At 42.7% G+C, this 24,677-nt stretch overlaps 2 protein-coding genes, 1 long non-coding RNA gene and 1 pseudogene across 6 annotated transcripts; 3 read left to right on the forward strand and 1 right to left on the reverse strand.

Annotated features, from left to right (window-relative positions):
- Positions 7,801-11,552, reverse strand: LOC8061753. Of its 3 annotated transcripts, XR_002447401.1 has the most exons (9): positions 11,348-11,552; positions 10,225-10,374; positions 10,080-10,142; positions 9,942-9,995; positions 9,205-9,855; positions 8,789-8,962; positions 8,366-8,443; positions 8,031-8,127; positions 7,801-7,902 (listed from the first exon to the last, which is right to left on the reverse strand). XR_002447401.1 is itself a non-coding variant. In XM_021447177.1 (8 exons), the coding sequence occupies exons 1-8, from the start codon at positions 11,504-11,506 to the stop codon at positions 8,089-8,091; spliced, it is 1,368 nt and encodes a 455-aa protein (XP_021302852.1). In that variant the 5' UTR covers positions 11,507-11,552; the 3' UTR covers positions 7,801-8,088. The 3 variants fall into 3 exon arrangements, 2 of the variants coding, with proteins under 2 accessions (XP_021302852.1, XP_002441202.2); XM_021447177.1 differs by having other exon boundaries at positions 7,801-8,127; XM_002441157.2 differs by having other exon boundaries at positions 7,801-8,443.
- Positions 8,390-8,788, forward strand: LOC110430137. The gene is made up of 2 exons (XR_002447402.1): positions 8,390-8,480; positions 8,655-8,788. It is a non-coding gene; the product is annotated as an uncharacterized LOC110430137 (long non-coding RNA).
- Positions 14,994-17,586, forward strand: LOC8061754 (universal stress protein PHOS32). Of its 2 annotated transcripts, XM_021447735.1 has the most exons (5): positions 14,994-15,408; positions 15,571-15,680; positions 15,796-15,914; positions 17,191-17,297; positions 17,394-17,586. In XM_021447735.1, exons 1-4 carry the CDS (start codon positions 15,213-15,215, stop codon positions 17,264-17,266), a joined length of 501 nt encoding a protein of 166 aa, XP_021303410.1. In that variant the 5' UTR covers positions 14,994-15,212; the 3' UTR covers positions 17,267-17,297; positions 17,394-17,586. The 2 variants fall into 2 exon arrangements, with proteins under 2 accessions (XP_021303410.1, XP_002439902.1); XM_002439857.2 differs by having other exon boundaries at positions 14,997-15,408; positions 17,191-17,580.
- On the forward strand, positions 21,430-24,005 carry LOC8072530 (annotated as a pseudogene).

Consider the following 24,677-nt stretch of genomic DNA (forward strand, 5'->3'; position numbering starts at 1 on the left):
ATTAGTTTACTTTCAAGAATTGCACTACAACTCATTTCATATGCATTCTTGTTAGTTGATCTTTTCTTTTCGGTTATTTATTGAGCATCCGCTGTGTTCGTCCATAGATAGGGGGAGCATTCCAAGCTCATTATGAATCAAACCCCTAGCTTTATGGCCATACGATGCTCCTTGGTGATTTTCTCGAACTATTTTCTTAAAAAATCTACTAAGCCTATGGCTAATTATTTGTGAAAACTTGAGGGATTGAGAGATGTCACTCATACCAGTTCCATTTGGTGTTTAGTTGTGTGCTTTTGAAGATGGAACTTGGTTGGGTCAAAATCGGACGTGGTGCTTAGTTGAAAGAGTGCTCAGAGGAGCACCGGACGATGCACCGGACGCTACCACTGAGCGTCCGGTGCGGTGAGTGTGCCAGACTGCACTCACCGGACGCAGAAACAGTTTCCCTTTAGCGTCCGGTGCGGTGCGTCCGGTGATCACCTGGCGTCACCCGAAGCACCGGACGCTAATGCCAGCGTCCGGTGCCCATCGTCCGGTGCAAAACCAAATTTCAGACCTCTCTGCGCATGAGTCCGGTGGTCACCGGACGCGTCCGGTGCCACATTAAGAGCGTCCGGTGACCCCGCGGCGGGCGCATAAAGCCCGCGCCCAGGGGCTTAGGGCGGCCGGTTTTCTTCCTTTCTTCTTCGATCTCGCCGAGCCGTGCCCTCCCCGAGCCCTAGCGCCGCCGCCGTCGGCGACCTCGCCTGGTCCGCGGCGCCCTTCGTTCTCTCTCGCGCCAGATCTGCATCAAGGTCCTCTCCTTTCCCTCTCCTCGCCAGTGCTCTTCTCTCATCGAGGAGTTAGGGCTTGGGGTAAGTCTCTTGGACCTCACCCTCAAGTTGTTTGATTTATCGTTTGAATAGATTAGATTGTTGTTTTTAACAGCGATTTAATTTGTTCTATCTCTATAGCACCTTGAGGAGTGGTTTGGAGGTCTCCGGAAGTTTCCGATCGTGCCATCTCTTTCGAAACGCGTCTTGTCTGTGGATCGTAAGCAGTTTTCGCTCGTATCTTATCTATTCTTGCGATCCATAGGCTTATCTCATCTCTGGTCAATATGATTGATTATATATATCCTATCTTGTCGGTTCCCTGTAGCGCGTTAATCTCCATTGTCAGTCTTTTGATTGTCGGACACTCTTTTTGCAATGGCTCGTACGAAGAATGTCAGTGGCCCGACAGCTGGCTCAGGAGGTTCCCCAGGAGGCGATGGTGGAGGTGATCCTCCTCGTCGTTTCTCAGCGGCAGAGAAAGGCAAGGGAAAGAAGCTGGCCACCAAGAAGCGGAAGGCCAGTGACAGAGATGCAGAGGTCGCAGAGGCAGTTGCAGCAGCAGCTGAGGCAGCCGAGAGGGGTGGTCGTTCTGGTTCTCTGAGGATCGGGGATGATCTCACGCCACGTCAGAGGCGTGCAGTGCTTGAGGCAGAGGCTTTCCATGGATCCCCTCCAGGAACCGTGACGATTGGAGGACAGAGGGTTAGACTTGTGGTTAGGGATCCGGCTCAGGAGAGTACGGACACAGAGACGGAGACCCAGGCAGAGGGTCCAGCAGAGGGACAGGAGCAGGAGCTGCCACTGAGGAGGTCGACGCGTGCTCGTACTCAGGCCACTTCCCGGACTGGTACGCAGGGACAGTCTGCCCCCACAGCTCGACCCACTCCGGCTAGAGGCACTCCAGCTTCCCGCCAGAGGCCAGTCAGGGTTCACAGGGATCTCACCCTTGTGTCAGCCAGAGAGATCCAGCAGCTGCGGTTCGTTCCCTTTCCGACTTGGTTTCCAGCTGCCAGGGATCCCAGAGCCGGTGCCCGCTTCTACACCATAGTCCAGGAAGACATTCACGAGGCATTGGTTCGCTCTCAGTCACAGTTTAGAGAGCACAAGGTGATTGACCTGGAGATTCTCGGGAACATGGTAGGGGCAGATATCCGTCAGTATTTTACTTACCTCCATGGTCTCCCAGAGCTGCTAGCGCTTCCAGGTACTTATTGCGAGCAGTGGGTCAGAGAGTTCTATGCGTCAGTGTGGATTTCTCCAGATCACACCTATATCCACTACGCACTGGCCGGGACAGACTACAGAGTGACAGCTCAGAGGGCTAGAGAAGTGCTTGGACTGCAAGCCTCTCCCACCAGGATTCACCAGCTGTGCTACGGGAACGTGGAGCCTCCTCGTCGTCCTCACGGTGGTGAGATACCACCAGTTGACTTCGTGGCTCCATGCTTCCGTGCACCTTTTGGGGAGGGCTCCAGCAGGACAGTGGCAGACTTGACACGCCCAGCCAGGATCCTCGACTTTGTGTTGAGGAAGACTCTTCTTCCCAGGACAGGCTACAGAGACGGTTTCACTCGTATGCAGCAATGGCTTGTCGCTCATCTGATCTCGCAGACAGAGTTTGACTTGTGGGATCTTATTATCTCAGAGATAGAGGACACTATTTCAGAGAGCTTCAGGGGCCGGCGTCAGTTGCCCTACGCCCATTGGATCACCCTACTTATACTCCGTGGTAGGCCACTGCCCCTGCCAGCTCACTTGCAGAGGGAGTTGACAGAGTCCGACACCGTCTTCCCCCACTACGACCCCCGACAGATGCTGAGAGCGCACCACGACCTCAGAGGTGCTCCTCCTCCTCGTGCTCCACGTAGACCGGTGCCCCCACCTTCTCCTAGGGGCACCCGCAGTACAGCGACAGTTGCGGAGACAGAGGAGCAGCAGGATACAGCTATTGGCGCGTTTGCAGATGCAGAGGCAGAGGGCGAGTTTGACTTCGCCTCAGACAGTTCCGATGATGACTATCAGCCGCCAGTAACTGACCTTCCTCCCAGAGCTCATGATCACGAGGCAGGTGGTTCTTCGAGTGTTTCAGACCCTGCCCTGCTTGCTATCTTGGAGGGTATGAGGGCAGATCAGCGCCGTGCAGCTGAGGAGCAGGCGAGGCGCGACAGGGATCAGGCTGCCATTAATGCAGCCATGCAGGCCAGACAGGATGAGCTCCAGCGTCAGCTTCTCACCTTTCAGGAGCAGCAGCTTGCTTTCCAGGCCCAGCAGACAGCGATGATGGCCGCTCTCATGACCGCCTCCGGGATTCAGCTACCGCAGATACAGCTTCCCGGCACGTCGTCAGTTAGACCCCCTACTCCTGTGCCTCAGACTCAGAGCCCGTCTCAGCAGCCGCTCCAGCTACCCGCTCAGAGTCAGCCGTTCACGACGCCACAGCACCAGGTCTCTCAGGGTGCTATCTCTTCAGGCTTTGAGCAGGTACCGCAGTTTACCCCTCTCCGCTCAGGCTTCACCCCTCAGTCTGCTTCAGCGTCACAGCTTGTGTGGGACTCATAGACAGATCCGCACCTCAGCTTCACCTACAGTGCTCTGACTGGTGACCCTACGCCTTCTCCTCTGCAGGCCCCTGCAGTCTTTACGGCGCCAGTCACCACTACAGAGCTTCTGTCGTCGTCCGTAGCGTCGTCCGAGCAGCTTGCACCGTCTTCTACCGTACCAGCTACGACAGCTACAGCGACCGAGTCCGTGCCAGCTTCGTCAGCCGGACTCGAGCAGCCAGCACAGCCTGTGACAGCGCCAGAGCAGACCCGGACCGCTTCTCCAGCACCTGCAGTTTCAGAGGGTCACTCCACCTCTTCCGCCTCGACGGCCGACAGTTCAGATGATGCAGCTCGTTTCGTGGCCGCGCCGAGGGACTCTACAGCTCCGCCTCCTCCACCGTCTTCTTAGGCTTTTGGCGCTTGATGCCAAAGGGGGAGAGAGAGTGCGTGTATGAGAGAGTTAGGGAGTTAGGGGGAGCTAGCTAGAGAGGGAGGAGTTTATTTTTTTTTGAGATACTTTCTATGTGTGCTACTTCATCATGCATCATGTTTACCTTTATGCATTGCACTTGTGTGAGATACTATGGCTTATGCGACATGATTTGCGCTTAATGTGATATTCTATTGTCATGTGTTTTGGCTCATATTATCTTTGCTTCCGCGTTTCTACTCCAATGTATCTATGAGCCTTATGTTTTTATCCTGTTGTATATCACTCACATATTTGGATGCAGGGTATTTGATTTGGTTGATATAAGCATGACTTATTTCTTTGTTCTTATTGTATCATGCTTATTAAAACCAAGTCACTTTGAAAACCTCAACTCTTTTCATACTCGAGGTTGTCATCAATCACCAAAAAGGGGGAGATTGAAAGAGCATCTAGGCCCTTAAGAGATTTCGGTGATTAATGACATTGTTGGTTACTATGACTAACGTGTGTTTTGCAGAGGCAAAGTCATAGGTAAGGTCATGGTAAATAAGTACTCGATGGACAGGGACGTACATGCCAACTTAATAGTGGAAATCGTTTCGGTTTTCAAAGGATGGATGGACATCGTCGAGACTAGACTAGGTCTAAGTGCCATATGGTGAAGAAGGGCACTTAGAGTAGTTTAGGACTTTGTTCTCTTTTGACCGTACTATTAAGAGGGGCTTTGATCTAGTAGCTTGACTTAGGCAAGGCTTTAGGTTTAGGTGTGGTGCACACTTGGCAAACCTAGCACCAGGCAGCTCAGAGATAGTCCTTAGATCGAGAGCAACAAACTTCGTGTTGGAGCGTTCACGTTTCGACGAAGTTTGGGTGCCCAAAGGGGCACCGGACGCTGCACCGGACGCTCTGTGAGTGCGTCCGGTGAGGTCCTTAGCTGTTGGAACAGGTTGGTGCTTAGGGTTAGGCACCGGACGCTGGCACCGGACGCACCGGGCAGCGTCCGGTCCCTTACCCAGGGAGCTTGCAAAGTTCCCCAGAGCATCGGACGCTAGCACCGGACGCACAGGGTAGCGTCCGGTCCCATGCGCAGGGAGCATGTAAGTTTTCCCTTAGCACCGGACGCTGCACCGGACGCTGAGAGTTAGCGTCCGGTGACCTGTCAGAGCGAAGTACAGTTAGCCGTTATGCAGCACCGGACGCTCGGTGCAGTGCGTCCGGTGCAACATAATGTGCGTCCGGTGACCCCGTTTTCAGTGGAAAACGTTTGGCCGACCTTTGGACTTTGTGGATAGTATTTATACTTCTCCACCTCGTCCATGAGAGCTCTCTTGCCCATTTGAACATCAGAGAAACTTGTTGTGGAGCAAGAGAGTTGCAAGAGCCTAGAGAGGATTGAGATTGGAGTGATTTCTTGTGAGAATCCTTCTCTAGTGAGTTCCAAGAGTCAAGTGTGCATCCACCACTCTCTAGTGCCTTGTTTGGGTCAAGTGAGAGTTCTTTGCTTGTTACTCTTGGTGATCGCCATCACCTAGACGGTTCGGTGGTGATTGGAGACACGAAGATCACCCGAAGTTCGTGTGGGTGGCTCGTGTCAAGCTTGTGAGCGGTTTTGGGCGATTCACCGCGACGGAGTGTCGAAGAATCAGCCCGTAGAGAGCACTTGGTCCTTGCGCGGACCAAGGGGGAGCAAGACCCTTGCGCGGGTGCTCCAACGAGGACTAGTGGAGAGTGGCGACTCTCCGATACCTCGGCAAAACATCGCCGAGCATTTTCTTCCACTACTCCTTTACTTTCTAGCATTTACTTTGTGTTTTTACATTCTTAGAACTGCCATGCTAAAATAGGATTGGAACTAGGTTGCAAAACTTTTTATCCGGTAGCTCTCTAAGTCACACTAGGCACAAGGGGTTGAATTGGAGCTTATAGGTTGCTTAAATTTTTAGAGAAGCCCAATTCACCCCCCCTCTTGGGCATCTTGATCCTTTCATCGGGATAGCAACTTGACAAATCTCGGCAGTAGAAACCTCTGGATAGCAACTTGGAAAATTTAGTAAGTTGAGATAAGGAGTTGTTGGAGGAAGATTTTTATGCTTTTAGCAAATTTGGTAGGATAGTATGTTGAACAAGTTGTTAGAGATGCTTTGTGCTAACAAAACCGAAGGGGTTTATAGCAGTTGCTATCTCTAGCTAAAGAACGCACGCTAATCCTACAAACTCACCAGGCCCAAGGATATGAGATGGGCTCGTAACCGGAAGTGGACTATTATTATTATTTTTAAAAAAGGGGATAAGTCCAACTAATTTACTAGCCCAACGTAGCTAGTTCTGATTTACATGCGACATGCAGGGGCGAAGCTACATAAAAATAAATCCTGGTGCACTGATTAAATAACTTACACAACTTTATTAAAATATATGATGAAAATAAGACCATTCAATAGCAAATATATATATATATATATATATATATATATATATATATATATATATATATATATATATATATATATATATATATATTACGGTGCCTGTGCAGTGCACCAGCTAACCTCAACGTGGCTTTGCCCCTGGCGACATGCCTCATTTAGAAAATCAGATTTGTAGGCTCTTCAACTTTCAAAACCATCTACCTGATGTCACCTTAGCCAAAACCGCTCATAAGGCCTTGTTTAGATAAAAAAAACTTTTGGATATTGACATTGTAACATTTTTATTGTATTTGTTAAACAATGTCTAATAATATATTATCTAGACTCAAAAGATTCGTCTCACGATTTACGGGCAAACTGTATAATTAGTTATTTTTTAATCTATATTTAATACTCTATACATATGCCACAAGATTCGATGTGACAGAAATTCTTATAACTTTTGAAATTTTGAAGGTATCTAAACAGGCCCTAAATCGGAATACATCAATAGTTTAATAAGATCAATTAGACTTTATAAAAAAACTATAGAATTCATTTTTAAAAAATAAATAGAAAAGTTATTTTGAAAGTCAAAATATTTTTCTATGAATAATATGCAATTAAAAATTCTAAAATCTAAACTAATCTTGTAAAAACTCATAGAAAATTTGTTTTTAGTTCAAGATAAGACAATATGAAACCAGCTTTTTCCCCCCTAGAATCGCACACCATGGCACGTCCTCCCACATTGGCCAGATTCAGACGGTGATCTAGATGATGTGTGCTCGTGGCGTTGCCTCTTCCGCAAGTAAGGCCCAATGTTCACGTGTCAAAACGAAAAGTTTTTGACCGCTGTAGTACGTTTGTGGTAAATATTATCTAATTATAGACCAATTAGACTCAAAAATTTTATCTCGTGGTTTACAGACAAACTATATAATTAGATTTTTTTTTAACTATATTTAATGTTCGATACGTGTGTGCCGCAAGATTTAATGTGACAAAAAATCTTAAAGAGTTTTTAGTTTTTGGTTTGAACTAAACAAAGAGTGGATCTTGTACACCATGGGCTAACCACGCTACAAAAATTCATGTTGTACATCATGAGCGGTGTGAACATGTAGACTTCTATTTAGTTCTTTTTTTTTAAAATAGATACTGTAGCATTTTCGTTTGTGTTTAACAAATATTGTCTAATCATAGGTTAATTAGGCTCAAAAGATTCGTCTCATAAATTATAGACAAATTGTAAAATTAGTTATTTTTTATTTATATTTAATACTTTATGCATATACAACAAGATTTAATTTGATGTGAGAGAGAATATAAAAAAATGAGTCTGTCTATTCAAGAACCGGTTGTTTGTGGCCTGGGCAACAACCGGTTGTTGTGCAGCAACAAAACAACCAGATATATAGCCACATCAAATCTGGTTGTTTTGGGTCAATGAAACAACCGGATTTTCTAACCCTCAGATTGAAATCTAATGGTCCAAAACAAATACAAAACAAAATACAAAAAATGATGATACAAATATAGCAAATATTTTCTATTGAATTCAAAAAACAAATAATACAAAGGACATATGCTACAAATATAACAAATATTTTCTATTGAAGTCAAAACCAAAAATACAAAAAATTACACAAACTTTACAAATGCAAAAAACAAAAAAGGGCAAGTTACAGTCACTTAGCCTGAAAAAAAATTACACTAGGACTATGAAGAAATTACATTGAGTACAATTATGTAAAAAAAATAATGATCAAATATAAATAAACCTAAACTATACAGAAAATGTGAAAAGAAAAGGATGGGAGCTTACTAGTGAATTAAAACTGAGAAGGCCCAAAACAAAGCCCACAAGACAAAATAACAACTCCTTAGTCAAAGCCCAAACTTTTACACAAACCACCTAGCACCTGTTAAATAAAAAAGCCCAACTGAGGATATTCATATGTCCAAAGCCCAACTAAGATAGTATAGAGCACTTAAACCAGAAAACAAAATAAACCAAGGGTCCAAACACAAAAGTAGGAAACTTGCCAACCAAGAAGGTCAGAACGAATCTGGTAGACCACCTGTCCAGATCTGTCTACAAGAAGGCCTTGCTACCTCTACAGATCTGTCTACAAGAAGGTCATGACAATGGAAACTTACCTGAACTACTAGACCACCCGTCCAGATCTGTCTACAGGAACCGAAAGAAGCAGGGGCAATGCAACCTCCAGACGAACCCTGGCAGCAAGGAAGGGATAAAGGACAAAAAACACAGGTAAGAACCAAATTCAATCACATAGAACTAGAAATAATACATCCCCAACAAATTAAGTTGCATTATCTCCACCAGTTTTCAGAAAACTAAGCCAAAAACTGATAGAATTTGAAATACTAAGCCAAAATAGTGAATTACTCATTGAACTTACAATTTCTTATTTGTTAATTGCAGGAAGATACAGACAGAGGCAAATTACCAGCAACATATTTGGAAGGAAACCTGAATGAGGTAACTAACAAACCTAACTAAAATAACAATTGAAAATACTACATCAAATTCTTATTGAATTACTCATTAAATCTCACCTTGTAGTAGCATGTGTTGTCAAAGGGAAGCAAAGGTCTGTAACCATAAACACCAGGGGATTTGATATCAAGATTAGCATAAAACTTAATCAAATCACCCTTCCACACACATATTCGAGGAATAGAATCTACAAGTTGCCTCTGACCGAAATCAATATGATCCAGGTAAACAACCTTAAAAAAAATTAAACAATTATATTACAGTGAAGAACTATTAAAACAAGCAACAAATAACAACAAAAAATATAAAATCAATTACTAAATACAAACAACCTAGAAATAAATGACCAGACAACTTATAAGTTAAAAAGCCATAACCAAACCATGAACAAAATATATAATGCAGAATTAGATAAAAAATATTCAAAACAATAAAATACAGAAACCATATTTATAGTTGCAAAAACTAAACTTACCGCAAGGTAATACAAACAGCCACCAAGACCCAAACAACGCTTTGCTTTAGCATCTTTACCACCATTGAATGCCTTCACATGCTCAAGTAACCACTGAAGCACATAAGCACACCACTTGAAATCCTTAATGTGATCAACATCTTCAAATATACCAAAGTACTTTGGACTGGGAATGGTGTTCGTATTGGGGCACAAGAAACTGCTCAAAGCAACTATCATGAAACAGATAAACACATCCTCATCTGACAAATCATCCTTCTTGATCAATTTATCAGCAAAGAAAGATACCGGCGGAATCATAGACTTCCCAAACTTTGATAAAATAAAATCCTTGCCAACACTAGGATCAGAAGGGAAAGGCCTTGTACCAATAGGAAGATCAAGAACCAGATGAACAGATTCTTCAGTCAATGAGATTACCTTTCCATCATGAACTATATCACCAGACTTGGAATCCACCAAATTTGCAACCCACTTAGCCAAACTATTGGGCACAAAGCATTTATCAAACAGCAACAATGAACCAAACCCATAGCTAGCAATAACATCCTTCTTCTCAGGAGACAAAGAGGAGATTACATTCATAAAAGCTGTGGCAGAAAACCTTGTGAAAGCAGCCTTAGACTTCTTTACAGATTTCACCTTCTTAGCCTACAATTTTATTCATAAAATTTAGAAAACAAGAAATGAATGTAACCTAAAATGCACAAACATAAATAAAAAGAACAGATACTAACCTTATGCCTCAATGCCATTTTTAGCCTTCTCTTCATAATTCTAAACTTTTCATACTGAACAAAGAATAAATTAATTTAGTAAATAAAAGCACTAAAATATAACTACAAAGGAAAAAAACGGAAGGAAAAAAACCATACATCCTTCAAACAGTTCTCATACAGATGTCGATCAAAACTTGAATTATCACTAGAAGAATCACCCTGCAAGCAACATAAATAGAAGTAAGTTTTTAAAATAGTATACATATACATCTAAAAAAAGAAATACAAATAGAACACTAACATCAGAAACATCCATAGCATCCGAAGAAGTCTGAAATGAATCATAATCCATAAAATTTGGTTGAGAACACTGCACATCATTCAAATCTTCATTCTCAGAAATATCAGGACTAGATATATCAACAACACCACGAGGCCTTTTTCGAACCATCTAAAAATTATGGAAAAAAACACATGTCAGCTGCCTTTCATTGCAAAAAGTTCAAGACCTAACCACAATTCAAAAGGTGTACCCCTATTTACTTATAACAATCAAATACTAAAATTACAGTAAAATAAGAAAAAATTACATTGACTACTAGCATGTAAAAACAGTAATATCACAATATCAGCTAACAAAAAACATAGGTCATGCAACTATAAATACCTTTAACTAACAAAGTATACACCAAAAGTACTATACAACAGTAAGAATCACGAAAAATATTGATACAAAAATACGCTACTATAAATTTACTAAAGATTACACATGTCATAACTTCCAAAAAAACATTAAAACTGCACAATGCATACTAAAAGAGCACAATTGATATACAAAACAGCCGGGTATAAAAAAAACCTACAATTCATTTCATACATAAAACATATTAAAATCATATCCACAACTCTACATGCTCAATTAACATTTGGCAAAACAAAATAAAAGAACCATAATAGTTCACGATGATTCCAAAAGTGCAGCGTAATTATATATTATAAAAAAAAGAAAAAAAGCACAACGTCCTGTCCCCATAATTACTCCCGTCCACCTCCTACTCGTCTAGTCACCGTCACCAGAGCAGCGCTCCTCGCCATGCACAGGCTCCACAGTGGACCGAGGCGTACCGAACTTCCTGGGACCTGGTCCCCGGCCGCTGCGAGCCTGCGACCAGATCTGCCGCCGTGAGCCATGCGCACGGCGCACCACACGGAGTGGCGCATGGCCTGCCTGACTGGGCGACTGACCGTAGTGCAGCAAGCAGCGGGCCGTGGGCCGTCCGCGCAGCGCACTCGCGCTCGATCGGAGAGAATCGCAAAAAACAGAGTAAATAGAGAAGAACGCCGAGCCGCACAGATGAACGACAAACAACAGATATCGAAATCGCTGGACAAAAACTTGAGGAAATGAAGCACAATAAGCATACCTCTCCAAACCCTAGGAGTCGCCAATGGCGGAGAGAGCCAAATCGCCAGGAAGAAGACGAAGCGAAATGGGGAAAGGGGAAACGGCAGCGAATAAATGAGCGCGACTCCCAAAAAATTAAACAGTGCGGCGCCGACAACTGGACCCCACATGTCAGCATCACATATCCAACAAGGACAGACCAAACAAACGGAAAAAATATCAGAAGGTCCAAAACACATGGACCGAACCAGATCAAACGGCCCAAAAAACGGATGCTGCAACACGCCAAAACAACCGTTTGTTCAATAGCTTTTCTGAAAAAAATTTGTAAAAATTTTTGGACTGCACGTTCACACCGCCCATCGAGTCAACGACGACAAATGAGGAGGCTGCCGCGTCTTTCCAGATGCTGTTGGACAAGTTGCAGTATGTCGGTTCGGGAGGTTGCACAAAAGAAGTTGCACAATGCTGATAGTGCGATGAGTCTACATGTTTGGTCATCGTGATATGCTCTAGATGAGAAGTTAAACCATATGATACATGTTGTCAATGCATGTAATTTAAAATTAAATTATATTTTTCATTTAGAATTTCTGGCGCATATCTCAATGCTTAAGATCTTGTTTAGTTTACCCAAAAACCAAAACTTTTTAAGATTTTCTGTCACATCGAATTTTGCAGCACATGCATGAAACATTAAATATAGACGAAACAAAAACTAACTGCACAGTGTGTCTGTAAATCGCGAGATGAATTTTTTAAGGCTAGTTAGTCCATGATTAAACAATATTTTACCAAATAAAAACAAAATGCTACAGTATCCCAACCCAAAATTTATTTGGGAACTAAACAAGGCCTAAGAGGGAAGTTAATGCTAAGACTAGTCTCAATGCATGTTGCATGAGAGTATCATGCACATAAGCAAAATTGCTGACTTGATAAGGTCATTAAATGAAGGAGTTTCATTAGATGAGAGAGAAGTTTCATCCCCATAAAACTTATGTGGCTGGATTACCTAGTTTATAGTTTTGGTAACTATGTAATAAAACTATGCATTGAGACTAGCCTAAAATAAATGTTATTTGCAATTAGGGTGTGCTGCACAGTGATTGAGGTTGCGGTCCACAAGGATATTTTGTTCCCTACATTTTCTGTTTCATATTTTGGTCTAGCTTTAGATTTAGGAGAATATATAAGATTCAAATTATTCCAAACTAGCTAGTAACCTTAATATAGAATATGATTTTAGAGAAAAATGAAATTAGTTTCATGTTTTTCCAAGCTAAAATATTTTTGTAAGATTTAATTATATTTCAGAATTTTTAAATGCATCTTTTTAGAGTTTTCTTGGTAAAAACATTTCTACATTTTTTTTTGTTAAAATTTGATTAATCTATGAAGTTGACAAAGTCCAACTTACCTATGTGATGACACAAGATGGCTGACATGACGCCGCGTCAGCCTAGACAGCTTTTAAAACCGCTTAGGAAGATTAAATCAAAGGGTTTCAAAAATTAGAAAAAACTATTTAAGTAGTAAAATGAGTTTTTCTAATAATAGAGGTAGATCAATTTTTTTCCAAAAGAAGGGGCTAACAAGCACTTCATCTATTCTAACTTATAATACATTTAGCTTTTTTAGATATATAAATTTTGCTACACACTAAAATACACATTATGCCGAAATAAAAACAATATAATTTAAAATACACATTATCCCGAAACTAAAAAATCAAAACGTGCTATTATAATTTAAAACTGAGGAAATACTTGAGAATGCCATGCAGAGGTGCAAGTGCAAGCGCATGTTATCTTCTGCTCCCGGCCATGTGGTTGTGTCATCATGTGTGCAGTCCTGCAGCTATGCCAACTGACACCTCACCCTCCGGCACGTGGGCATACAATATTCATATGCCTATGTTCATCCCGGCCTTGTTTTTCAAATTTTTTTTAAAGGTCTTGTTTAGATTTTTTGATTTTGACACGGTAGTACTTTCATTTTTATTTTATAAATATTATATAATTATGAAGCAACTAAGTTTAAAAGATTCGTCTTGCGATTTACAGTCAAATTGTACAATTAGTTTTTGTGTTCATCTATATTTAATAGTCCCTACATATGTCACAAGATTCGATGTGATGAAGAGTCTTGAAATTTTTTTGGTTTTTGGGTGAGGCCTTGTTTAGTTCCGAAAACTTTTTGGTCTTCAAAACTATAGCACTTTCGTTTTTATTTGACAAATATTGTCCAATCATGAAGTCGCTAGGCTTAAAAGATTCATCTCATGATTTACAGGAAAACTGTGTAATTAGTTTTATTTTTTGTCTATATTTAGTGCTCCATGCATGTGTCGCAAGATTCGATGTGATGAGGAATCTTGAATTTTTTTTTGGTTTTTGGAGTGAACTAAAGGTAACAAGGTCAAAAAGTTGTAGATTCTCCGTTACATCGAATCTTACGGCTTATGTATAGAGTATTAAATATAAATAAAAAAATAACTAATTACACATTTTACCTGTAATTTACAAGACAAATCTTTTGAATCTAATTAGTCCATGATTAAATAATATTTATCAAATACAAATGAAAATACTACCATGCTTATTTTATAAAATTTTTTGGAACTAAACAAGGCCAGGATGAACATAGGTCATGCTTGCTTATGATTGGAACTAAACAATATTAGTCCATGATTGCTCATTTTGTGGACGAAAAACATGCCTATCGCATGCTCGGGCGCGATTAGCAATCTCATGACGACGAGAGATGTTTATCTTCCTGTTGAAGGAAGAGAACCCTCGCTTGCACGATGCCCTGTGGGCTGTGGCTAACATTCCGCCGCAACCTGCGGGCCCGTCAACATGCTTTCGTTCACGCAAAACCTGCGAAACACGGCGACGCTTTCCGCCACTTTTCCTGTGTCTGTCCCGAAAGAAGAAGCGATCCCCAGTCTCAACTCTCAACCGTGAACCGTCTCACGATGCCGATACATACCGCGTGGAGTTTTCATAAAAAAGAAAAGAAGGAGAAAAAACCCCGCGTGGATAGATCGTCGTGGTATACTAACGACGTCGACCGCACCGCACGGCGCAAGCCGCAGCCTGCTTCCAAGGCCTTGTTTACTTCGTCGACGAAATTTTTTCGGGACACTGTAGTACTTTCGTTTGTTTGTGGTAATTATTATCAAATCATAGATTAACTAGGATAAAAGATTCGTCTCGTAAATTTTGACCAAACTGTGTAATTAGTTTTAAATTTCGTTTATATTTAATACTCCATGCATGCGTGACAGAGAATCTTGAAAAGTTTTTGGATTTTAGGTATAAGTAAACAAGGCCCAAGTTCCGATCCAACGCATCCACCTCGTCCTCACGCGAAGGAATGGAACGATGTCACCCAATCCACGGTAGCGATGAGTCGGTGACCGGCCGCACGACGAACAGCCCCGTTGGGTGCGCTTGCTTGCTTCAGCGCGTCGCGCGGAGGCAGCAGAGGCATCGTGCGTGCAAAGATTCCGCGCGCACGTCCCGGCAACAGCAAAACGCTGGAGTGCACGCGCCCGCACCACGCCGCCCGTTCCCGGCCGAAACGCACGCGGCGAAAACGTGTGCCGCGACAGGGGCTGCTTCCCGCTTCCGTGCCGATCCGCCGCGAGAACTGTCTGGGTCCGGGACCAGGCGCCGGGTGTCCCGCTCGCTCGTTCCAAACGCCGACGCGGACCCACCCCCACCACCTGCTCCATTTTTATGCTGCTTCTCCCTCGCTCGCCTCGCCTCGCCGCACCCGCAATAGACTTGTCTCTGCTACCACCACGCCACCGCGTTTAGGAGAGAATAGAGCAAGAGCGAGAGCAAGCAAGCAAGCGAGAGGTTTCAGCTGATCCGATGGCGGCCGCGGCGGCAGCAGCAGACGGGGAGCGGAGGATCGGGGTGGCCATGGACTACTCGGAGAGCGCCAAGAAGGCGCTGGACTGGGCCATCGACAACCTGCTCCACCACGGGGACACCCTCGTCGTCCTCCACGTCCTGCACCACAGCGGGGAGGAGACCAAGCACGCGCTCTGGGCCAAGTCCGGATCCCGTAAGCACTCGCATCCCTACCCTTACTTTACTACCCAAATGCTCACTCGAAACAGTGTCTGTTTCGATTCGTCTCCATCTTCTTGGTTCATTTTCGTCGGCTCCATCTGATTCGATTCGATCTCGCCTCTCCCCCGCTGCTTCGAATCTTCGATCCCCGCAGCGCTGATCCCGCTCTCCGAGTTCCGGGAGCCCGAGGTGATGCAGGGCTACGGCGTGCGCACCGACGCCGAGGTGCTCGACATGATCGACACGGCGGCGCGCCAGAAGCAGGTGGGTGGCGGCGGCGGCGTTCGTGCTACGCTCTGATCTGAATCGAAGTGAGTGGCGGTGGCCGGTGGGGGATAAACTAACTAACTAATCCTTGCCCCATTTCCGTGCTCTTCAGCTCAAGGTGGTGGCGAAGCTGTACTGGGGCGACGCTAGGGAGAAGCTCTGCGACGCCGTCGGGGACCTCAAGATCGATTCCCTCGTCATGGGTAGTCGCGGCCTCGGCCCGATCCAGAGGTACAGTATCATCCTAAGCCGCCATTACTACCACTATTGAAATGTCAGATGCTGCCTCGTCAAGACTGGAATACGGTGTCCTGCTTGACCATTGAGTCCCTAAGCTAGTTTCTTCCGTTTCCTTTTCTTTTCGTTCGGATAAGCGAGTCAACGGAGTGTCTAGAATAAATATGGCTGTAGTTTCAGCGAACAGGCTCAACAATTGATAGCGATATGTTCGTCACGTATGCTGGCGCACGTACTTAAATCACAGCACTTCTAGTTCGTCACGTCTTGCTGGAATGTCTTTCGACGACAATAATACTTAGGCCTTGTTTAGATGTGAAAACTTTTTGAATTTCGCTACTATTGCACTTTCGTTTGTTTGTGGTAAATATTGTTTTTGGGTTGAACTAAACAAGGCCTTATCTGAAAAATCTTCTTGTGCATTTTATCGTTGCATCCGGTGATTCTGAGCTGTCAATGTGAGTAGTATTTCTTAGCAGTGCTGAGCCAAGCCATGCTGCCTTACGAGTTGCGACCTTCTTTTTTGACTCGCAAGAGGGCATTGTCCGAGAGTTGAGACTTGAGACATCCCAACATCATCACGATTGTCAGTTTTTTATGCAGCCATGTGAAGCTGCCTTTGATATTTAAATGCTCTACATGAGTCTGGGCATTTGAAAGATGCATGTATAGGATCAGTCGACCAATGGCATGGCTGTGTTGTTCAACGCTTAAGTTCATATATATAAAATTATCACTAGTGGGTAACTACATATACAAGGGTTCAGGAAGCTTTTAATTCAGCTCAGTATCTTGAGTTCTTGGCATTTGTGTAACAGACTAACAGCTTTCTTCGAAAAAGAAATGGATCATTTGAGTTGTGAAATGGATAGAAAATTCCTTGCATAATAATCAGTGATTAATTTTTTTATGGTCAGGAAAAAATGTTCAGTTCTGCCTTGCTACAGATTATATACTTGTGCTGAAAGGGGACTTGTGTTGTTTTTGTTACTCTAGCTTTCCAGTCACACCATATTCGTTGTTGAAACACTGCTTAATAATTTAGATGTCATAAATCAGATTTGAGTGCAGTTCTCCCCACACTTGTTTTACCTGAAACTCGTGCTACTCAATTTGAATGTAAATTAATTACCACGTTCCTTTTTCATACAATCTTATACAGTATATGCTTATAAGCTTATTATTGCACTCAGGCAAAAATATATACATTGCCCTAAATATTTTAGCCTGTTTCATTTTCTTCATGACTCTAATCCGGTAATTACTTCAGGATTCTCCTGGGAAGTGTGACAAACTACGTTCTGTCAAACGCATCATGTCCGGTGACAGTGGTCAAGGGGAAGTAATGACCTGGGCAGCCTGCCAGTGATATGGCTAAAGTTTTTTATTGTCGTGTCTTTTCTTCCCCTTGAATCTTGATGCCAGTGGTCAAGGGGAAGTGATGACCGGTGACAACAAAAAACTTGTTATTTAGCGTTCAGTTTGTGTGGTTTACACATATATGTTCGGTATTGTTTCTGCATTTGAATAAAGTCTTGTTATTTATGATGTTGCAGCTTTCGCAAATCCAGCTGAGGCTCTGACCTTATCTATAAGCTGTGAAAATGTCCATACTTTGTTCCTGTTCAGATCGAATTTTGAGGATTCATAGCCCTTTTTATTGTCGTGTCTTTTGATCTGTTGGTACTCTACTCAGTTTGTATCTGGTGACCGCATCTCAAATAGTTTCTAAAAAAATAATCGGTAAATCAATAAGTTTTGTAAGTGGCTTAAAAAAACTTGAGAGTACATTTGCCCTCCAATCTAAAAATATAAAAGACAATTTTACATTAAGAGTTCTAGACAATTTCTAAATCACTTCATTCACTTCTATATTTTTTCACTCTTGTATATTTCTATTGGGAATCTTACTCTTTATTCTTTCCTACTCTTTTCACCTCTATTCTACTTCTTTTCACCTCTAGATGGGATGATCGATACATGTATGTATATTTTCACGTGATTCGTTCAGTTTTACAAGTACAGAAAGATTAGGAGTTTTTTTGACAGAATGAAAGATTAGGAGTTGAGATTGGGAATACGAAAAGGTCAGGAGTTGAGATTGAGAATTGTTGGAGAGTAACTTTTTTTTTTTCTAATCATGTAAGAAAAAGATTAGGATTGAGTGGGTTTTGGAAATTATTGGAGATGCTCTTACATCAATGTTTGGATCTAAGGCGCGGAGTGATTCAAGGCTCGAGAGTGATCCAACCCACCGACCCTTATTATTTTGGTTGGATTGTCACAACATCATGATATTCTCTGGAATCAACACTGCACCACAGTTACTTTTGTCGTCCTAACCCTAACGTCTCAAAATTGAACAGCGTCTTCACAAACCAAATAGGCCATTACACTGTCATAACTAAAAAACAAAAACTCACATTAGTTTTATCGGAGAGCAGGAGCAGGTGCCTCTATAGCCTCTGTGGCCAAATTTCATTGTTATATATATATATATATATAGTACAATAGAAAACTTCTCAAAAAAAAAGAGAGAAGAGATCCACAACAATTTTGCTATTTTTACAAAATCAATTAGTAAGGCCTTGTTTAGTTTACCTTAAAAACAAAAAAGTTTTCAAGATTTCCTATCACATCGAATCTTACGGTACATGCATGAAGCATTAAATATAGCCTTGTCTATGATTGAACAATATTTGTCAAATACAAACGAAAGTGCTACAATGTATTTTGCAAAAAAAATTTAGAACTAAACAAGGCCTATCTTTCTAAATTTCATGCGTACTATAAAGAGTCATTCTTATCTTCTATTTTTCACTATAGACAACTTCAAAAGCATCTCACCCCCTGCTTTTCAGCTGTTTTTGGAGTAAAAAATTATCCACCTGCCACTGATTATGAACATACCGATTTGATATTTCCTCGTTTTTTCTAGTCGGCGACATCTCTCCTCTGCGACTCCCATTCGCGCTGCCAAGGTACCTTGCCAGCGCCCCACTTCGCCGCCACCTGCACGACCTAGATCTCGCCGACGCCCCGCTCCGACGTCGCCCGCACACCCCCGCCTCAGGTCCGTGGCCAGCCGGTGCCCCCATGCCTCCTCGCAACCCTAGGTCGAGCTCGACTGCCCGCCGTACGGAGAGGAAGAAGAATCGTGCCTCTGCTCAGGGAGCGCGGAAACTCCAGTGGCTGGCGCAGGCCTCTACAAGGGCGCGCACGGGAGCACCAGTGGCTGGCGGCCTCTTCCTCCGACGCGTAGTGGCAGGCGCGGGCCTTTGCTCGAGCGCGCGGGAGCTTTGGCGGCCGGCGCGAGCCTCTTCCTCCGATGCGCAATGGTAGGCCGTAGGCGTGGGAGCTCCTGCTGCACGTCCTCTCCCTCCTCCCTACGGCGGCGTGTTTCCTGCATCCTCGGCCGAGCAAGGTCGGCAAGGTCTAGGGCGGTGAGCTCCAGGCTTCTCGTGCACGAAGTGGAACAAGGAAGAGGAAGAGGTTGACGAGCAGGGCCACTCGTAAGTGAGAGAGGGATTGAGTTCGGAGAAAATGACATTTAGGCCTTGTTTACTTCTCAAAAAAATTTGCAAAATTTTTCAGATTCCCCGTCACATCGAATCTTTAGACGTGTGCATGGAGTATTAAATATAGACGAAAATAAAAACTAATTGCATAGTTTAGTCGAAATTGACGAGACGAATCTTTTTGAGCTTAGTTAGTGCATGATTAGACAATACTCCCTCCGGGCAGCTTTCTTAGGCGTTTCGTCATTTTTCAGTTAGGCAGCTATCTTGGGCGCCGGTAGCAGGAACGAGGCAACGATGCTTTGGAAATCCTACTGCATTCAATGTGGGTGCCGTTGGGCGTGCATGCTGGCCGAGAATCGAAGAGTTTTCATGCATGTATAGGTCCTTTAAGTATAAATTTGCGGCACCAGTGCTTACCACTTCGTATTCCCTGCATGGCTTCATGCATGAATTAAATGAAAGAGTATCCGACTCTATAGCAGCCGTATTGAGCCAACATCATTTAATCTTTGTGTACGCCTAAGAAAGCTGCCCGGAGGGAGTATTTGTCAAATACAAACGAAAATGCTACAGTACCTGTTTCGCAAAAATTTTTGGAACTAAACAAGGCCTTTAGGGTCCATTCTATAGTTTTTCCAAAAACGATGGTTGGGCAACCAAGGGCCTGGTTTCCTTCTCATCCCAACCAGACAAGCTCTAGAGAGCCAGGCTGCCTTTGGCCTGACCGGATGCATGCAGGAAGCCTAGTTTAGTTGCATGCATATGTGGAGCCAGGCTCTTTGCCTGTACGAAGGTAAGCTGTATGAGATAAAAATATTATAAGATTATGATTATAATTTTTATTTTTGTACGAATACACTTTTACAGGTCTTATTTTATCTAATTATATATTAATCAACTTTAAAGTACACTAATATCACTTGATATTTACTAATCACGCACTAATACACCGTTAGGCACGTAAACGGCTGCATCTGCCCGCCTGGCTGGCTAGGAACGGCCGATTCAGGTCCTCCTCAGCTTAGCTGAGGGCTCCTTTTTGCATGTCCAGAAACTGGTCCAAAGCTACATGCAGGCAACCAAACAGGACCACACTACATTCCAAGATGCATATATGGTCTCATGCGGGCAACCAAACAAGCTTCAAACGGTCTTCTGCTAATCCAACTGTAGCAACATCTAGGCCTTGCTCCGGTCAGGCGGTCACAGACACGCAGCCTCCCAGTCCCAGGCTCCCAGCAAACTTCTGGAGCCCTGGACTGCGGTCATCACTAGTGGCTTGCATTTTTTTCCCGCACCCCGCGCGCGCTCTCTTTTTCCTTTGAAAAGACGCGCGCGCTCTCTCTGAGTCTCTGGTGGCGTCGTGGCGAGTGGCGACGAGTGGGTGACCGCCACTGCCGCCGCCGCCGCCCTAGGCCAGGTGCCAGGTCTTCATCGAGCTCTTCACCGGCGACGAGCACCCACCAGGTATACCCACCTCTTCTCTTCCCTCCCTGCCGTGCGAAACCGAGCACCCAAACCCTAACTTGAGCTATTTGCTCATTTGTATTTGGATCTGATCTAATTTACAAGCGTATGTGTGCTATGCTTACTAACTTCAAATTCCTTTGCAAAAACTATCAGTTGCCATGTCCTTTACCGGCTCCTCCCCTGTTTGGTAGAGAACTAGAGATGCTTTCGTCAACGAAATATTTAGAAATTGGCACAAGGCAAAGAGGATTGATAAACTTGACTAAGCTTGCTCAGTTTTATCCAAAGATTCACAAGTATAAAACCTTTTCTCAACTTGACCTCTTCATTACTGATACCTGTATGTAGAGATGAAAGGTTTAGAAAAGTGGAAAATCTTGCTGACCTTCTATTATGTTTGTTGAAATAAAGAGCCCCAAAACACCAGCAGCCTCGTTGTTTGAGCTTGCTGTGACTGTTTCAGTTATTCACTATAGTAAATCACAGTTATTTGCAGCAGCCGTAGCTACAGACAGCAGGCCCGAGGATGTTTACAAGCTTTTCAACTTGATGCTAATTCTTCCTGTAGTAAGTAGCAACTGTTAGTATTGAGATGAATTCTCCCTGAATGAATTGTGTGAAAAAAAATAAGTTTTAAGATATACAATGGAGAATCAATGCATGAATTATCGTTTGCCTGTTTGTAGTGAACATGAATTTTTATGGAAGTTAAGGACGCTGACATCATCAACGGCAAACACTTCCAATGCATAAAGGGACACTTTTACTTGAGAATGTTATTATACTGTAATTTCATAATGTCTTGTGCTTTCTCTTAAAATAGCTGAGAAATCTTTGCTCTAAACAATTTATATTTTAGTTCACGTGTGATCGTAGACTTTTCGCCTTTTGGAATTTGGACTGAACATTTTTAGCTTCCCTGCTCAGGAATACCCAAGTGCCATCGCAGGTTCTGGAGGAGGATGTATGGGAGGCGTGCGTCGCAGCTGCTAAAGGAGATCGACTCCTCTGAGGCTGGCCAGCTTGCGCCATTCAACGTAATTCCTACTTCTCTGTACTCACCTGCAGCTACTAGAGTGATTGCTGCTTTTATCTCGTTTGTGTCTATGGCAGGCTGCAATTTTGTATGATCTAGTGTGTTCTGTGTTTGATGGGTTAATTTGCTTGTGGAAAACCTTTTGTATCCTCAGTCGAAAGTATTGCTTTGGTAGCACCTTAAAAATCATGAATTGTCAGATCAAATATTGGTTTGGCTGACAGATGTGCCTGCAAAGTTATATCATTTTTTTGAGCTACTGAACCAGTGTCTTTTAGACTCTTCTCCCTTCTAAACATGTTAGTTACTAGTTAGTATGTGCTATCCAAATTTGAAGAAACTCGTATTGTACCTGGACACCTGGTTTAATTCTCCATCAAGTTAGACCCTGTCCATACCTATGTACATAAAAAACAGATCACTACAATGTTTCATTAATTCATAATTTTTTTTTACCATGTGTATGGATGTAAACAATTACTCCCTCTGTCTTAATATATAAGACATAACTAATATAGGCATGAGCTTATCAGCCGAATCTGCCAGCCATTCAGTAGTGTTTTTCTTTCACAATAAATCAGCCAACAGTACTTTCTGCCATGACTTATCAGCCAAACGAACAAGGCGGGCAAAAAAGGTTGAAAATATTTTGTACTGCTCTTCCGTTATTATAAGCAATGCGACTTTGACAGCAGCAGTCCCTTTTAGTTTCTTTGGTACCTAACTTGCAATCTCTGAAAATGTGCAGACTGACATGTTCGATCAGGTGATTAGAGAGTGCAGTGAGCACAATTCACAATTCCAATCACTGATCAGGTAAATTGTACCCTACATTCCTACTAGAAGGTTGACCATCTTGATCCAAAGTTAACCTGATTGATAGACATTTCCAATGCAACTGACAAGGCCTGGCTTATGACAGGAAAATGGTGGAGCAAAACTTAGATATTGAGACAACTAGAAATTAGGATCACTATGGTGCAGCTATCCACCATCTTTCCCTGCTCCGTAACAAAAGATGCCTTATGGCTTACATGTACATAACTAAAAGTTCTCAATGAGCTAACTTTTTGTTTGTTTGTTTTATGCTGATAGCACATGCTTAAAATTGATTTTGTGTGTACTTTAGCTGAATGAATTCTATCCAAACAGGTACAACCGAGCAGAAGTTATTCAGAGTTTTAGATGGAAAGTTGGCCCTGTGCTTCCTCATGACATACAAGAAAAGCTCCATTTCTCAGAGAAAGAGTACTTCAAGAACCACTCTGCAGCCATTAAATCATGAAGAGACTTGAAGAGACTATTTCTTGAAGTATCCATGAAAAGCTCCATTTCTTGAACATTTTCAATATCTTCAAGCATCACAACCGAGCCTGATGGAATGCCACCCTTGTGATGCTTGAAGAGACTATTTTCAACAATGAAAGGACATGTCATCCTGGGTCTGAAGGGACAAGGTACATGAGACGTGTACCAGAGAGCTTCTAACTAGACATGTTCTGTACCAGGGAGCTTCTTCTAACTAGTTTTTGGCAGTGATTTATTGCTCTAGATAAATGAGTGAAGTTTATAATATCTTTATTAGTGACAATTTTCTTCATGATGTATTACTTTTATAGATCTTACAACTCTGTAAATTGTACAATCAGTCTTACTAAAATTCATTTCCTCTGTTTACGTGTGGATGCCTTTTGGTCAGTGTGCCATCTAAGAAAGCTGATGTTGATAACAGTTTAACTTGTGTATTGACATTTAGTTTTGCTCGACCTAGAAACTTATTTTTCCTGTGCACAAGTTTGATTTACTTCTTGCACTCGATGTTGTGAAATCATAGTTCTCTCAGAGTTCAAATTCTAACTTGCTCTTGTCAGAAGCTACAACACAGGTTCATTCCACCTTTGTATCACATCATACTGACCTTTTCCATCTTTGCAATGAAGCAAGATTAGTGCAATTCTTGCAGGAAAGTTCCTGCTAGCCGGATTTATGTAAAGTTGTTCAGAACATCACTTAGCTAAGGTTGGTATCTTACTTTTACCAGCGTAGGTTTGTTGGGATGCTTTTATTCTTAGGAACTTACAGACCACCATGGCTGTCTCAACAGCAATTGATATTTAGAGAGTCTAGCTTGAAGATTGCTGAATTTTGAGGTTAAAACTTAAAACCATACAACAATTGTATCATGTTGTAGTACCTGCAAACTTTTAAATTTGAATTGCATCACTGCACGATGCTTATTGACCCCACACATGGTTGAGAATGCAGTGCCATGCCATAATTCCTGACCTAAACTCTTAACTGTAGATATTTGTACTGTGCTAGCTCAAACATCTTCCTCAGCATATTACGTGTCATATGTATATTGTATGCTCAAACTGTGCGGTGAAGTTAAAAAAAAGTATTATTGCCTTTTCAAGGTATAAACATCGGAGTAAAATGTCTATTGTTGTTTAATACATGAGCTGCATTAATGCTGCAAGTGATTAGCTAGCATGCTACCGCATTGCTTGATCCTCTAATGTTTCTCTTGGAATTAGCATCTGTATGTTATGTTAGAAAAAAAAAGGTGAACAAATAAGCCTGCTTTTATCTATTTCACTCACCTAGATTGCTTGTTAGCTTGTTGCATGCCTCTTTCCTATCCTACTCCAAACAATTCGAATGTGTTTCTTACCTCTGCTTTGATGTGAATAGTTATTAGAGAAAAGAAGACAATTTTTTAATGGTTTC

This window comes from Sorghum bicolor, chromosome 9 (genome assembly GCF_000003195.3).
Source record: "Sorghum bicolor cultivar BTx623 chromosome 9, Sorghum_bicolor_NCBIv3, whole genome shotgun sequence".
NCBI classification, from domain to species: Eukaryota; Viridiplantae; Streptophyta; class Magnoliopsida; order Poales; family Poaceae; genus Sorghum; species Sorghum bicolor.

Coding starts and splice junctions, on each gene's coding strand:
- LOC8061753 (XM_002441157.2), bottom strand. CDS start 11,506: ATGCTGACATGTGGGGTCCAGTTGTCGGCGCCGCACTGTTTAATTTTT. Junction 8,963..9,204: donor GCTGTTTGTATTACCTTGCG/GTAAGTTTAGTT, acceptor ATTTTTTTTAAG/GTTGTTTACCTGGATCATAT. Junction 8,444..8,788: donor ACAACACATGCTACTACAAG/GTGAGATTTAAT, acceptor CCTTGCTGCCAG/GGTTCGTCTGGAGGTTGCAT.
- LOC8061754 (XM_021447735.1), top strand. CDS start 15,213: ATGGCGGCCGCGGCGGCAGCAGCAGACGGGGAGCGGAGGATCGGGGTG. Junction 15,681..15,795: donor CGGCGGCGCGCCAGAAGCAG/GTGGGTGGCGGC, acceptor CGTGCTCTTCAG/CTCAAGGTGGTGGCGAAGCT. Junction 15,915..17,190: donor GGCCTCGGCCCGATCCAGAG/GTACAGTATCAT, acceptor TAATTACTTCAG/GATTCTCCTGGGAAGTGTGA.